General features: G+C 26.4%; 1 protein-coding gene across 1 annotated transcript; it reads left to right on the top strand.

Moving 5' to 3' along the window:
• The first annotated feature begins 649 nt into the window (after positions 1-649).
• Positions 650-1,249, top strand: LOC111633672. The gene has a single exon (XM_023378284.1). The coding sequence runs from the start codon at positions 650-652 to the stop codon at positions 1,247-1,249; it is 600 nt and encodes a 199-aa protein (XP_023234052.1).
• The last annotated feature ends 15,608 nt before the right edge of the window (positions 1,250-16,857 follow it).

Below are 16,857 nucleotides of genomic sequence, written 5' to 3'. Positions count from 1 at the left end.
TTTTTATTTTTAAAGAAGTTTGTTAAAGTTTAATGAAAAATATAAATGTTTAGTAAATTTTTATTTAAACTTCTTAAAATTTTAGCTTATTTTTAAATAAAAACTATAAATATTGATTAAAATGTATATATTTTAGCCCTTAAAACTTTTGTTTTTAAATTAAACATGTTATAAAAAACAAAAAAAGAATTATATAATTAAATATTTAAGAAAAGTATTTACTGTTATTATTAAATGGTGGCAAGAGAGAGACATAAAATAAATCTATATTTATATTTTAAGGAGGAAAATTTCTGGTTTTATTTCATGTAAAGAGTTATTTTGTTGAAGATAAGAATCATAAAAATAAATTCAAAGTTTAAGTTATTATTTTTTTCTGCTATTTTCTAGAACCATAGAAATAAATTATTCACATTATTATTATCAATTTCTTTGGTTCATATTAAATTGTTCAAATTTATTTCTTTCCTAGAAGCTATAATTCTGACTATTAAAAAATTAATTTAATAACAATTAATTTTAACATTAAGAAAAGTGTAATATATATATATATATATATATATATATANAGAGGATTCGTACAACTCCCTACCATCCAGCTGCTAATGGACAAGTAGAGCGGTTTCATCGCCAACTTAAAGCTGCAATAATGGCCCATTCCACCAGCCGTTGGACTGTCGCACTCCCGACAGTACTCTTAGGATTTAGAGCCGTGTGGAAGGACGACATACAGGCGACAGCAGCAGAGATGCTCTACGGAGCCTCTTTACGGATCCCAGGTGAATTTCTCTCTCCAACACAGGACCATCCCGACCCGGCGACCTTCGTCGGCAGGCTGAGAGAGGAAATGCACAAACTCAAACCCGTCACACGTCCACACAGAAATGCTGCAGTGTTCGTGCACAAAGACCTTTCCTCCTGTGCACACGTCTTTCTAAGAACTGACACAGTCCGAAGAGGACTGCAACCACCTTACGAAGGCCCATACCGTGTGTTAAAGCGTGGACCCAAAAACTTCAAACTGGAAGTAAAAAAGCGTCATATCACTGTCAACATCGATAGACTCAAACCCGCATACATATGTGCGGATGACTCAACGTTCTCCCCATCTACATCAACAACAGCTTCAGCAGAAACAGCAACAACAGGGGCAACAACAACGGTACCCCCAGCAGAAGCTTCGCCACAGCAACAGAAAACTGTCACACGCGCAGGTCGTTGTGTAAAATTTAACCCCAGGTATTTGTAAATATCTCGCTATCGCTGGCGGGGGACTACTGTTGCGGTCGCGAACTACTTTCTATCGCGAACTAAATAGTCAACATTTTCTGTAGAGCGGTAATTTGCCCGGAGCGTTAGCCGATGAACTACTTCTGGACTAGCTGCCGAGACGACCAGTCGACCTTGCGCTACGTTCCACGAACTGTGATACCGCTCGTTAAAAAAACATTGTAAGATGGAGTTAGAATTTAACCTGCTAGTTAATAAAAGTGTCATGTTTTTACGTTATGTCGATCGATTTACTTTAATCGGTAAGTTGGGATCAACCCGACATTGGTGATCCCGACACAGTAATAAACAAATGATACTAACAGATTTTAATTGAGCTATAATATGACTAATTAATTATAAAGATATTACTTGTTTGGAATAAAGGTAGGTTGTTAAGCCAGGTTAAGTCCCATTCTGAATTGATCTTTTTTTTCAGAATAATCTAAATTAATTCATTTATTTCGAATTATTAAATTTAATACAAGATGTTGACTTAACCATATATCTTTTAAGACCAAATTAGGTAATTTGTTTATTATTAATTAGCCATATTAAAATTTGATTAAAATCTGGTAATATTGTTTGTTTATTATACTAACTCTGTTGTTATTCATCATCATATGAAAGTTCACAGTATCTTAACAAAATAATAATTATTTACTATCATTAAGAATAAAACCAACCAAAGTTGATTTTTTACATGAAATGAGTTTTATGCAGACTCGGATTTACACGTAAATTACGCCAATCTACAGTTTAAGGCCTCACACTTGCAAAATTACTATTATTTTATAGAGGGTGCCCACCAATGATTGAATGGATAAAGCCACCGAACACTGGTACTTGACCCGGTTTTGACGCCCAACCAATGGACTACACGTGATTTTCTTCATCTGTCAAACACCTAAACAAGGACTTTTCCTATATAAAGTAATCTCAGGAGGCTTATGCTTATTTAAAGAGAGAGTAAAGCTAGAAAGGAGTGAAGACAGAGCAATCTCATATAGATGAAGATGAGCTAAAGAAGTAAGAATGAAGAGAGATCTCTTGTAGCATATAACACAGGACCACAATAATGTATGTGTGTGTTTCTTTTTTTTTCTATTAGCAAAGTATCACTTTAAATAGAAATAATATATGTAATTCTATAACATAAACAATCATTTGATCTAAATTTATGTTGGAATATTCTATTATAACTCCAAATCGCTCAAGGTTAAAACAAATATATATAATATTATTTTAAATTCGAAAAAATAAATTTTTTTTTTAATATTTTTGTTGAAATAGAAAAGATAAAATGAAGCGAATTCTATTTGTAATCCAATCAAGGATAACAAATTGAATATCTTTTTAGATAGGGCCCGCTTTTATTTGTAACTCTATCCATTCTTTCTGGAGAATAATCTAAAAATCATTGTTTACGCTATCAGTAAATTGATACAATGTTTGATTACTTTCTGTCAAGGATTCTAATAATTGTTTGGGGTATATTCTATTATATCTTTTATCTTGGGCTACTTTCGGATTTAACGGAGTTTGGTGATAACTTGTATGAAAGGAAACTATCGCTTTTTTCATACAAAATGTGAATAAGACAGCTGCATGCAGGAATCTAACAATTTCTACCTTTTTTATTTCTTTCTTTCTTTCTTTTTTCCTCTGATTATTCCGGAAACTCATTACGTAAACAGATTACATCAGGATTTTTAAGAGTTTTCCTCATCAGAAAATCGTTATTTAGTATCTAATAATGGATATACAACTCTTAAAATAGCAAAAATTCTTAATAAGTTGTATTAAATGTCCATATATTTCACTTAATTATATTTTCTTCCTTTTAACTAAACTTTCCATTGTGACGTTGCCTGACATACNCAAATTGTTCTAAAAATAGTTAATTATTGTATTTTTAAAAATTAATTTTGACTATAATTCTTGGATATTTCGACAATTTTTTCAAGTTTTGAATATTTTTTTAAGTTATAAGCCTTACACTAATTTAATATGGAGGTGTTAAATAACTCATCACAAGATATGGAATTAAGTAATTTTGTTATTAATTTCTGTTTTTTCTTACAGGTTTGTTATAAATTTCGATAGATGTAAGCCCTCCCGAAAAACTGAATATTCTTTAGGCCTATAGATAAAGGTATTGACTCGAAACGGAATTTGAACCCGCAATTGGGTGTAAAAAATTCCTGCTGTTAAATAAACAGAATTTATTAATAATTAACTCTAAACAATATAATATTTTTACTATTTATCTCATTGTAGAGGATTGTAAAATTAGTTAAATAGTATCGTAAACTATCCCTTCAATAACTTCTAATTGTAAAGGGCACACCAGTGTCCAAGTGGATAAAACCACTGGTCGTGGGTTCGCACCTGGTTGACCATGTGGATTTTCTTCACGTTCGTAACATCTAAATAGAGACCAGTTTTTAATAGAAATTCCTATCTGGTGGTATCCCCTCGAGGCAGATCGCCCACGTGTCGCGCTGTCGTATACAAACAAAACATGAAAAAAAAACACTACAGTAATTGTAATGAGTAAATAATTTAAAATAAGAATAAAACAGAAACTTGCTTATTGAACGATCTTTAGTATTTAATTATAACAGGTACATCGTTTTTAGATTCACGTGTATCATTTTATTTTACAATAATAACGATCACCCCTCACCACCACATTCATCAAATCTCGTAACCATAAATATACAGTGGTTAAAAGTCATCCTCAAACATTATACAATATACAGGAAGAGTAATTTTTGGGGGGACCAAAAACAAACAAACAAAAAAAAATCCACAAAAGTATAATCACATCAGTTCAAATTATCCCGAAATTTATCCTTAAGCATAAGAGAGATTTTTGGTCGATAAGAGTTATAATCCTTGTCTCTATCCTGATACTTTTTCATCCATCTTGAAAATGGTTGAAATGTATTAACAAATGACTTCTTTGGTGTTTCGTTCATCATTCTCTTTCCGAATCTCATGGGAATTCTGAAGCGGCACCTTTGACAGTTTTCGAATCCTCCTCTTTGACAAAGAGCCAAACAACGTGAGGGTTGTCCATTGCTCTTCGATATATTCAACATTATTATAAGTAGATTAAGCATGATTATCGAATGGTAAATCTTACGAATGCGCATTTTCATTGTCTGAATCTGGAATATATATATATANTCAGGTCTGGATTTTGTTAAAATTAATTAATTTGTATTAAATGATATTTATTGTTATTTATTATGAATCATCATAAATTCTTTAAATGAAGAATGGGAATATTATTTATTCAATTCTTTGTTAGGTAGCTATACATTTATACACAGGAAAGAACAGAGGAGGGGGGTCATGAATTGGTTTGCACATAAAATTAATTTTGTAAATAATTTATACACGTATAAAGCGTGTTTAATTTATTTATACTTATTTAAGTGTTAGAAAATCGCCTGAATTAAATATTAACAGAAATTTCTCACGCATTTATCTTAAATGTTCGGTTAAAGACCCCCCCCGTGCTTTCTTCTTAATACCTGATTACGTTACCGTACATTTATAGTTTTAAAATGGAAAAATTTCTAGAATTGTATATATAAAAATTCTAGAATTATACAAAATCAATTCGAGTGATTCATATATTATTTATCCGTATCATAATCGAAGTCATACTTTTTATTAAATTTATCAAAATAATGAGCAATTATTTACTGTGACATGGTGACAATCAGCTGCAATTTTTAATCATATTTTTAATTTATTTAATTTAAAATATATGCTCTCCATCTCAAATTATTAGTCTTGCCCCTGTACATCATACTTTTCCTGATAACAACAGAGTCATGCGATCATTCATGTAACTCCGTTCTGGAAAATATTTTTGAATTGAAATCACGTGACTTCCTGTTTGTATAGAGGAAGTTTGTATATAGTTAACCCCTAAGCTTTTCATATCCGGTCTCGACTTTTATCTAATGCCGTTCTTGAGATTAAGGACAGTGTGGGAATTTATAGGTGTAAAATTTTTTCAGATTAAAGCTCAATGAAAAAAAAATGGAGAAATGAATTTATAAATTAATTATATTTATTGTAAATTTAAATTGTACACGCTCGCAGACTAATAATAAAGTATAGTAAAGTTAAACTTTAAGTCAATTTAGATGTATGAAGGGGTAGTCTATCTTAACTTTTTGATAGTTTATACTGTAAAGTAGCAGTTATTTTTTGTTACTTTATCAATTATTTATTTATACGCATCTATTATTTAATCTGTTTGCAACGATTTTACAGCGGAATACATTAGTATGATGGAATAATTAATGAAATGTATATAAGGGTTTTAGCAGTGAATATGATTCAATTCAGCAATTGGCTATGAAATGAAATTGCTCTCTCTCTCTCTGAGAAATACGTTTATATCGTATTTTTATTTAAAATTTTCTTTGGCCTTTTGTCAGTTCTGAGAATCAATTTGATTATCGTGTATTGCTTTTTATATTCAATAGGCTCCTAGTATTTATATTTGTAATTTAACTGAAGATTTCGTAAAGTTCGCTTGTTTCATAAGTCAAATTCAATTTAACTGATTGTTCTTTTGTGATACAATGTAGCGAAAATATAAATAAATTTAATAAAAAATAACACTTTTTTTTATTACTTCACTCTGTATATACATATATAAAATCTTTGATATAAAGGTAGATAATGTATCCAAAATGCTTAAATTTTATTGAAAAATATAATAATAGCTTTCTTTATTTTATGAAGAATAAACAAATTTAATGATACAGTCGAAAACCTGCAATAAACAGCGGCCATTTTCTCTGTTTTAATAAAATAACCTTTGAACAACCCCCAGACGAAACGAGTTTGACTATTTTATTTGTTATTTTTTAAAGAATTTCTATATGTAGATAGTTCATTACGATTAAAATCTTTGATTTATACGCGTAGAAAACGTATACCAAAAGCTTAAATTTATTAAGTACATTATTTGTTTATTTTTATCACATATTTTTTTCATAAAATAAACAAATTTTATCCTAATTATGAAAAAGTTTCTATCCTTTTTTAATGTTCCTGTGGTACGATCTTATTTAAAAGTAAACTAGTTAATGATAAAAGTGTGTTTTATACACGATAATCTCTCGGAGATTCGCAAAGATATCTTATTTCACGTCATAATTTATACAAAATAAACCTTTAAGAAAACATCATAAAACAAGGCATTAATACTATCGTGTGTAAATTATTGAGTATAAAGTCATTTCCAGAATTTTTAAAGCCTATTAAAATGTTAGAAAAAAATATAATTAAATTAGTAAAAGCGAGAAGTCGAATGANTCGTTGAACTCTTGAGTCCATTAATCTTATTCTATGCCCCCTTAAATCTTAAAAAAATAATAATTAAGTATATTTACATCATTTTATGCTTAATTCTTTAATAATTTCTTTGATAATATATATATTTTACTTTTAAATTTGATAAAAATTGTTTTTATATTCTTCATAATGTAGCAAATAGCCATACTTTTCTCGTTTTTATTATAATTAATAATTACAGATTTAATTTAAATTAATTGTTAATTCATTTTTGAAGGAAATTTTCTAAATTAAATTGTTATAATCATATATATACTATATATCGAGACGTAATTAATAGTAGGCCCTATTAAAAATCATTTTAAAAACAAGCAGATTTACGGATAATTAAAATAAAAAATTTATTTTTTAAATTAAATATTTTAGAATAATTTATTAAAATTATTTTAATGTACGTAATTGAATAGGAAGCAAGTCACTACTGTATAATTTTAATGCAATATTTAAAAAATGATATAATATTAGAATAAGCATTCATCTACTGATCCATTCAATATAATAATACATATTAAAAGTTAGAAAGTAACTTTTCAATGCAAGAAAGTATACTCCAATCTTGTTTATTAAATAAAAAAATTATATAATTTAATATTAATAATAAAACAAATATTCGTTTTATAATATAAAAAATGTAATATTTAATCAATTAAACACGAACTGAAACTAGTTATAAAAGTTGTATCCATTAAAAAAGTAACAAGGACTAACCTTAATATATTATTTTTTTAATCTTCTGTTAAAACTCAACTAGGTAAATATTCACAACAAGGATAAAGAATTGATCATCACGAGTTCGGTCCAATAGCAGAAATGGGAGGAAAAGGGCTAGCATCGTCCTCTTTTCTAAATATCCAACACGTGGTTGTAGATTAACATTGAGCATGCGTTAGAACAAGTGTATTTTCGTAGAAAGTTTGCCCCTCCCTATGCAGGTAACAACCCACGCTACGTACCCTATTACTGATTCTTTTTATCATCAAAAAATTTTCCCGGAAAATATACTTATGATTGATTTTTTCTTCTTTAAAATCAAATTTCCACATAAGATATTTTCCTCCCCAGAATTAAAGTAAGATAATGTAAACTCATTTATAGATTATTTGTAGTATTAAAACTACATCGTGACTGTGTACACTTAACATAATTCTCTACGTTTAAGTAATAGCTATTATTTAATTACACCTGTATCGACAAATTCATCCACGCGTAACAAATTACACTATTATTAATCTACTTCCTGATAAATTTTTAAAATATAGGAAAAGCTAGAAAGGTAAATTGTAAGTTAATCTTTCCAGTTTCCTACTACATATATTTTTATTTCTTTATTTTTAATGTTAATTTAGAATACTCTAGAGGTATATTTCTTCCCACTTTATTATCTAGTACCTTTTTTCTGCTTAGAATTAAATAATTTCTACTGAAAAGAACAATAACCTCCCGCTGTCTCTTGTAGAGAGCAATGACAAATTATAGTAAGCGGAATAAGTTTTTTTTTTCCTGTAGAAGCTGACGAATAACCATTAAATTCCGAATAAACAAATTACAAAATTTAACAATAAATTCTCCTTCTTACAATTGCAATATTTCGTGTAATGCGTTTTTATATGTGTTTATAATGCATCTGCATAAAAGTTATCGATTGAGCTTCCGGATAAATTTACCTTTCTAGTGCATCTTTAGTGAATTATTTACAAATAATCCAACTAATTGGTAATTTGTTATAAATTACAATTTTTTTTATTTTAATAGTTTAATAGTAAATGTACTTTTCTTTGTTGCCACATGTTTAATGTATAATTTAAGTTAGTGTAATTACAATTACAGTCGACCCCCCCTATAACACTGTTGATTATTCCGTTTTATATGAATTCCATGTTGTACGAGTCGCTTAGATTTTACAAATTCGTGAGCCGTTCATAGCCCGGCACACGTATTTGTAAAATCTAAGAGACTCGTACAACATGGAACTCATATAAAACGGAATAATCAACAATGTTATAGTGGGGTCGACTGTATACTTTCATTTATAAAGTAACTTTTTATATATCTATATATATTTAAAACTTAAAAATTAAGGTAATAAAAATTAAATAAAAAAATTATTTGTTAATGGAATTTGTTTGACCTAAATTTTAGAGTTAAAGTAATTTTTTACATAGCAATTGGCATAGAATATGATTAAGATCTTTTTAGTTTCAATTAAATTTAATTGAATGCATTAAAAAGTTTTAAATTTAAATATGATTTAATATAATGTTTAATAAGATATAATACACTTAAACATTCTAAATTTTAAGAGTTAGAAGCAGGAATTTAAACTCGTTGTGACTCTAAGCTACAACATATAAAGGCTCTCCCTCTTCGCCAAATAGTGATAAATTTATGGTTTCGAACTCATAATGTGACATCATCAGCTGTAGCCTGAAATAATATAGGGCTCTAAGTTGTACCTTGTTTAGCTTACATAATAATGTAGCCTTAGTTATTATTGTTGTTAAGGGATAGGGCCTAATTAAAGGTGTAGGATAAAGAGAGAGAGGATAAGGAAGAGGAGAGAAGATAGGGTAAAGTAGGAAGCATTAAAATAAATACGCTGTCTCTTGTTAAAATTAATTTTTTATTAATTTTAACAAGAGTTTTGACTTTGTTCTAATTAAGGTTTTGATTCTTTAATTTTTTATCACTTTTTAATTACGTTTTTTATCAATATATTTTTATAATTAATAACTATTTTTCGTATTTATTTTATATCAAATTACATTTTATACACTTTTAATTAAATATTTTAAAGCAAAAAAATATTATTTGTATGCAAATTTTGCCTTAAAAATCATTTAAAACTTTTACATTTTATATTAAAAAAGTTAATAAATAAATAAGAATTTCTTTTATTACAAAGAAACAAATTGTTGAATGATACTTTTCTTTGAAGGGAAACAATTTTCAATTATTCTTTTCAAAAATTTTTATAAAGACTCCTATTTTAATTTTAACTTTATTATTAATTCGTATAAATCGAATTTCTCTATTGATAAAATAAATAAATTAAATTAATTCACAAAGATACCTTTCAGTTGTTGAACTCAATTATCAATGATAATACAATTATTCATATCCTGCACTGTTAAAAGAATATAATATATATATTTTAAAGTTTTAATATTAAGTATTCTTTAAAAATTATATAGAAATTATGTTTATTCTTAAGAATATTTTATACCGTAAAATATTCATATGGGTGTTATAATTAGAAACAAGAATATGCACGATAATTACTTTACAATTTGATAATTTAAATAATAATGAACGGATAAATTCTAATAAATATTTACACCGTTAAATTGATACCATAATTAAAACGTGGGATATAAATTATATAAAGTTTTAAATGTTGAGGGAAAAAAGTTTAAAGAGCCTTAAGGCATAAAAATTTAGAAAATTGACTACTGGAATAATTAATTGTCACTATAAACGTCACCAGAGAAAATTTAATTCCAATAATTTTAAAAGATTGACAAGAATTTCTGTTGGGAAATTACAATTTTATTCCAATATTTGCAGACGTGAGCCTTAGGAAAAGTTCGAACCTTTGTCTATTCCTGGAGTTTAATGTTGTTTTCCTGTAAACGTAAACTTGTTTCGTTTTTTTAAGATAATAAAATTAATTTATATAATTTAATTTATAAATTCTAAAATTATATTTGTGATTGGTACAATATTTATAATTTAATTTTCTTTATGTAACATGTGAAATTATATATCCATACGTTACTTTGTGATATAAAAAACTGTAAATCCGTATACGTTATTTATTTGCACTTACGTAAAGTTACTTCTAAATAATAAGACAAAGAACAAAACTACTTACACTAAAATCAAATTAAGCACAGAAATCAATTTAAAATAAAAGCTTTCCTTCTAATTTAAAAGAAGATTGCATTCAAGAATGATTTTATTAGGTGCCACAATAACTTCAAAAAATTATTAAAACAAAATAAAAAATCCTGGAATTCAAATAAATCCTGGGCTACAGTTAAAGTTTTCCATGACTCCAAACCTCTAAACAAAGGACACTGTAGGAAACATAAAAAATATTCGTTGTTTAGAGGTGGGTCGTCTTTTAGAGGTTATCTTGTATGCATTTCAGAAAGGAACATTGGTGAAAGAGTGGCCGTCATTTAGAGGTTGTTCGTTTATATAATTGGACAGTTTATTGGGCTGCAATTTTGAAATTATAGACCTATAAATTCCCACTGGCATCTCTATCAGTCTCTCCTTCTTTAATCTCGAGTTGAATAGATAAAAATAGACACCAAATATGGAAAGCTTGGGACAGGAGGCCCCGTTTAATTACACACGAATTTCCGGTCCTGACCGAAAATCACGTTATTTCAATTCAAATCTTTTTTCAGAACGGAGTTAGATGATCGACATTGGCTCTCTTGCTAACAGGAAAAGTATAATTTACAGGGGCAAAACACTACTAATATCGAGAGCATATATTTTAAATTAAAAAATAAAAATTGCATCCCGCCACAATAAATAATTGTTCGATTTTACTTAAATAAGTTATATAAAACAATATTTGAATTAAAAATAAATTTTAATAATTTATAGCCACATATATTTAAGGAAATTTTATGTTAAAGTTTTGTTAAATGTATAAGGCTACAGTGTAGTTATATTAGACTCTATAGGGGCTATAATAGGTGTAGAGGAATATTTTTAATATTAAAATAATGTGCAGCAAATCTGTTAGTGTGATGCAGCACTTACAATGCTGAAGTAAACTTGATAATTATTTATTTTAATGGTAAGATAACAAATTTTTTCAGATTATTTTTCTGCGTATAACTAAATTTTTCTTTTAAAATAGCACTTTTTATTAAAGTTAGGATATTACATTATTGTAATTTTTGAAAGCAGGGAGTGAAGAACAATCAATAAAGTAATTTTAGACTTTTGAAAATCGAAGAAAATAGTGAAAAAAATCATATTATTAATATTGTTCAAAATGACATTAATTTGTATAAAAATAAACAAAAAAAAATATTTTATAATTAAATTAGTAATTTTTAAGCAATAAATATAACAATTTTTTAATGTTTTTATCGATTTTATATTAAATTTATTAGTAAAATAATTTTCAATCAAGTGATTACTTGTTGCTAGATCTTGCCTGTTTACCCAAAATAAATTCGCTAGACTATTAAAATTTTAATAATATTTTTAATCTTTCATGAGACGATGTCAAATTAATAACAAAAGATGCAGAAAAAAAATTTAATTTTATTGTTTTAAAGGATATATTTTAAAGGACATATTAAAATTAATTTCACAAACTTTAAATAATAAAATAATTTTAGATTAAATATTGATAAATTATTAAGTATTATAGTACTAATTGAATGATAATTTAGTGTAAATTTTGCTGATTAATATAAAAATTTAAAATAATAATAAGGTTAGTGATAATAAAGATGATAATTGGTAACAGAAAATTGGCTTTATCACATGTTTAAACCAATTAAAGGATAATTATGCATGTTATAAGCCCTTATTAACTTTCTTAATTTATGAAAAAGAATTGTTTCATCTGATTAAAGTTAAATACTAGAAGAGCATTTCCTGTTCTAGTATATATTATATAATGGAAGATTCTTAACCTCTAGTTTACCACTCATCAGTGGTATAACTAATATCTTGCTCGGGGGATGCTCGGGGGATGATCTGGGAGGAAAATATAAGTACAATCAAAATAAAGAAAAATTAAGCACATCGTGATGAGGATCCAACACCCACATCACCCCATAAATATGTCACAGCTATTCACAGATTAAGAAACCGTCACAAACTAGTGTAAAGTATTCTTCGCCCTTCAAAATTAGTTAAGAATACTCTTGGATATGATTTCGTTTATTTATAAACTTCAACGAGTAAATGTATGTAATTTAAACATGTATTTATATACAGTAGATTTTATGGATACAATATAACAAGATGATTTGTAAGATAGACGTTTATAGGTCGATAAATCCTTAAATATTCTTGTTTCCAACTAACAGATAATTAAGTAGAAAACATTAAAAATAAAATATGAAAAATCTTTAATTAATTTTATTATATTTACATTCCATTTATAATTGTAAATGAAATGATTCGCCTTCTTCGCCGCGGTATAGAAATGAATACTTGATGGCTTTAAAATGGCAAAATCTTCTAAAAAATAATTTGATAAATTAAAATATAACTCATTAAAATTACTATGAATAAATAAAAGATTTAAAATTAATTCTTAAATGTCATTTCTTTCTTACATAATTAAAGCATTTATGACATAATTAAAATTAATTATTTCTAATCAGTTAATCGCTTTTTAAAATATATTTAAATTTAAAATTTTTATGAAATTATTCGTTTATTTTTATTGTAGAAATTAATTGAAAATGGTATATTTATGAGAACTTTAATCAAATTAAAAGCGAAATTGTTGCATTTGAATATAATTAATTAAAGTGATNTATCAGAATATATATATATATATAGGCCTATAAATTTTTTATCAATCATTAAGTATAAAATAATAATAATTGCAAAATAAAAACTATTATATTTGTCAAATTTCATTTTATCCCCGATTAAAAATCAAAGTTAATATACAATTGACGTAAGTTACTTTAATATATGAATTATTAAAGCTTTATAAATTAATAAATATATTTTTAATTATATTTAATACATTATTTTAATTATAATTTACAGAAATGTAGAATTGTGTATGATATAAATTTAAAAAACAATTATTCTATGTGAACTTCACAGAGAATTTTTAGTAGAAGTAACTGTTAACAAGTACTATAGCTTATTTCCTTACTCTCCAAGCACATCCTTTCTCAACTTTTTCTACTTTTTTTGGAGGTTTTCCTTCATCTTTACAAGGGGATCAGCATCTTAATAGGTGAAAGATGTTGATCCTTATGCATAGAAACATAATACATCATTTGCAAAGATGTCTGTATGTTGAAGAAAAACATGCTGAACATGTTGAACTGCATATTATTTGAAAGTAAATTTCTTCCTTGAATTTACACATCTTATAATATAACAATATACATTATATATTACTACTTATTTGTTAAGTTATAAACTTAATATTACAATGATAATTATGTTTAAGGACGAAGTACTTAATATAATTTAAGGTTATAAATTTTATTTAACAAATATTTAAATAGTTGGATTTATCCATAATAATTTAATTAAATAAATAAATAGCATTTTATATAAGTCAAATAAACATTTAATAAATATTCGCCAATTGATTCAATACGCAATCGTATAAACATTATATATAATTGGATGTTTATTTGCTCTGTTTCTTTGTATTAAATAATCGATCGTTTAAAAATATATATATTATTAAAATGTCTGTGAATGTAAGTAAATTATCGATGTATTAAAAGGCATATGTAAAGATGCTGTAGATGCATTTACTATGGAGAGTTCAGCACAAGTACAGCTTTTGACCCCCTCAAGTGTTTAATAAGCATTTGAGGGGGGTCATCTTATGTACAAATTATGTGTATTATGTAATAATTAACATAATTTTTCCTTAGATACATTTAGATTATATTTAATTCAATTTTTAGATGGAGAAAATCATTGAGCATCCTTCTAAAATGATGCGAATTATTATCGATTTTTAATGATTAATTAAAAATATTCTTAAATTTTAAAAGAATTTTATAGGATTGCCTTTAGAGAATTTTTACTTTCTTTTTTTATTCATATATCGGACGTTTCCAATTAATTTTTAATTTTATCAAAGCAAAAATGTAGAATAATTAAACATTCAACTCATAAATTCTGTTGAATTTTATGAGTTTAATGTCCAATTATTCAATATTTTGCTTTGTCCTTTAAATAATGTCCAATTATTCAATTATTAATTCAATAGTTGAATTATAAAATAAATAAATGTTTTATAATTTCAAAAATAATTATTTAAATAAATAATGAGAAAATTAAATATAGGATTATTCTCTTCTTCTTTTTATTCATTTGAATTATTAAATTTTGCTAAAGAATGAAAATAAAAATTATTAATTTAATTAAGATTTAAAATATATAAATATATATTTTTTATTTTAAAAAACTTTATAAAATATTTTAAATGACAAAGAAATTTCCAATAAAATAATAATTATCAATTAAATGACTTGGAAAAGGATTAATTGATTGATTAATAAAAATTAATTAGCTTAATTAAATATTTTTTCATTGGAAATTATTTAGATATTTCACTTGACAGTATCAAATTTTAACTTGACATTACTTCATTTCAATCTCTTCTATTGACATAAAGTTGTAAAATAAACTCTTAATGACTAATTGCCTAGAAATTAAGTAGATAATTAAACATCCATCTTGCCTATAGACTAAAATGTTCACTAATTATGTCAAACAGTACGTTTCCCCTCAAGTCATATGACAACATTAGTGACAAGTCCCATTGCTCTTACGTATTAGTTCGATTTTCGTAGAGATCTTAATAATTTGTATAAGTTTAAAGTATATTATAATTAAAAATATGTAAATTTTAAGTATAAATTTATCTGATTTGTACATTTCCTTAACATCAGATTATAAGAAAAAAAAAACCATTGTAATTTATTTTTAAGGGATCAAAAATAAGAAAAATTCAGCAACGGGTTGCCTAACTTTCCCGGCAAAAAAGTTAAAATTGCATGTGGTGCCGTCTATTATGAGATTTTATTTAAAAACTTGTCGTACCCTACTCGAGGTACGACGTGTGACCTTCTCCTCTATTTCCACACTCCCTTGAACTTTAACCACTAAAATTTAATAGACTTAATGCCCCTAATACATAAACCCTTCTTCAAAATTTCAGAAATTTTGGACAAAAGACTCAGGAGTTATTAACCTTCAAGTTGAGTGAAGGGTTCAATATGTATGGATGTTAGTGTATGTGGGAGGTGTACATCTCAGGCACACATTAACATCATGCATACAGAAAATTCCCAAATTTTTACATTTTTCGACGTTGGAGGGGTCATTTTTGACCGATTTTCCCCCTGTTATATAAAACAGCTGGAAAAATAAAAATATAACATTTTATTCGGATAATTATTCAAGTATAAAGAGAAACTTTCTATTAAATTTATTCTAAAAATAATCGAAATTTCCCTGCGGATATGTAAGGAATATTGGATTAAATGTATCTTAAAATATTAATAAAAATATTTAATCCTTTTACGTGTTCAGTTTTCTTAGTTTCCGCCATGACCAAGCACGTAACAATTAGCAGAGTGAAGTCAAATTGAAACTAATTATCAAGTAATGAAGCATTAAGAAAACTGTATAACCTTTAAACAGATTTTCTATCCAGCTCCATTAATTATCTAACAGAGAAAGCTGTCTGTCGGTAACGTCTTTAAACAAGCATCAAACGTCGTATTCCAACACAAAACAATATTTTTCCTTTGACAGTTACGAGACCTATAGGTAAAACTCTTTATATATATATATTTTTTTAAACAAGAAATAATTAAATTAAGAATTAATTTAATTTAGTTTTATGTTAATATATTAAAATTTATACCCTTAATCAGAATAAAATACATTACAATATTGCATTTAAATATAAAATAAATTTTATATTTTGATAATAATGATTTCAATTATATAAAAGAGCGGTGAGTTAATTTATTTAATCGAATTGTTTACTTTGTAAGGATTATTTATCGATTTTTTTAGGAAAGAAAATGGAGTCAATACTCTAATAATGTAAAGAAGTTCAGCATTCTATGTGAATTACTGTTCATCTAAATAACAATTTACAGGAATGAAATCCTTTAAAGGAATAGTCACTGTAGAGTAATATAATAAGTTCGAGAAAATTTACAATTTCATGTTAATTTGTAGATATTTTTACAAACAAATCAGTAAAAATTCTTCTATTTTTGTTGAACAATTCATGTTTGTAATATGCTTGTATGTTAGATAAAGGGTTTTATACTGTTCAACCTAATCCCCAACCATCTCTAAAGTCCACATCCTCCTAACTTATTATGTACTCGTATGTTTGCTAGGTAAAGGATTATGTACCGTTCAATCTAACCTCCCCCAGTAACCCTTAAAGCCCATCCCTCTTATTATATGTCTGTAGGTAAA

The sequence above is a fragment of the Centruroides sculpturatus genome, unplaced genomic scaffold (genome assembly GCF_000671375.1).
Source record: "Centruroides sculpturatus isolate CEXI.00-Female unplaced genomic scaffold, Cexi_2.0 scaffold853, whole genome shotgun sequence".
NCBI lineage: Eukaryota > Metazoa > Arthropoda > Arachnida > Scorpiones > Buthidae > Centruroides > Centruroides sculpturatus.
The sequence above is the reverse complement of the archived record's forward strand: the minus strand, read 5'-3'. Positions and strand labels throughout refer to the sequence as shown.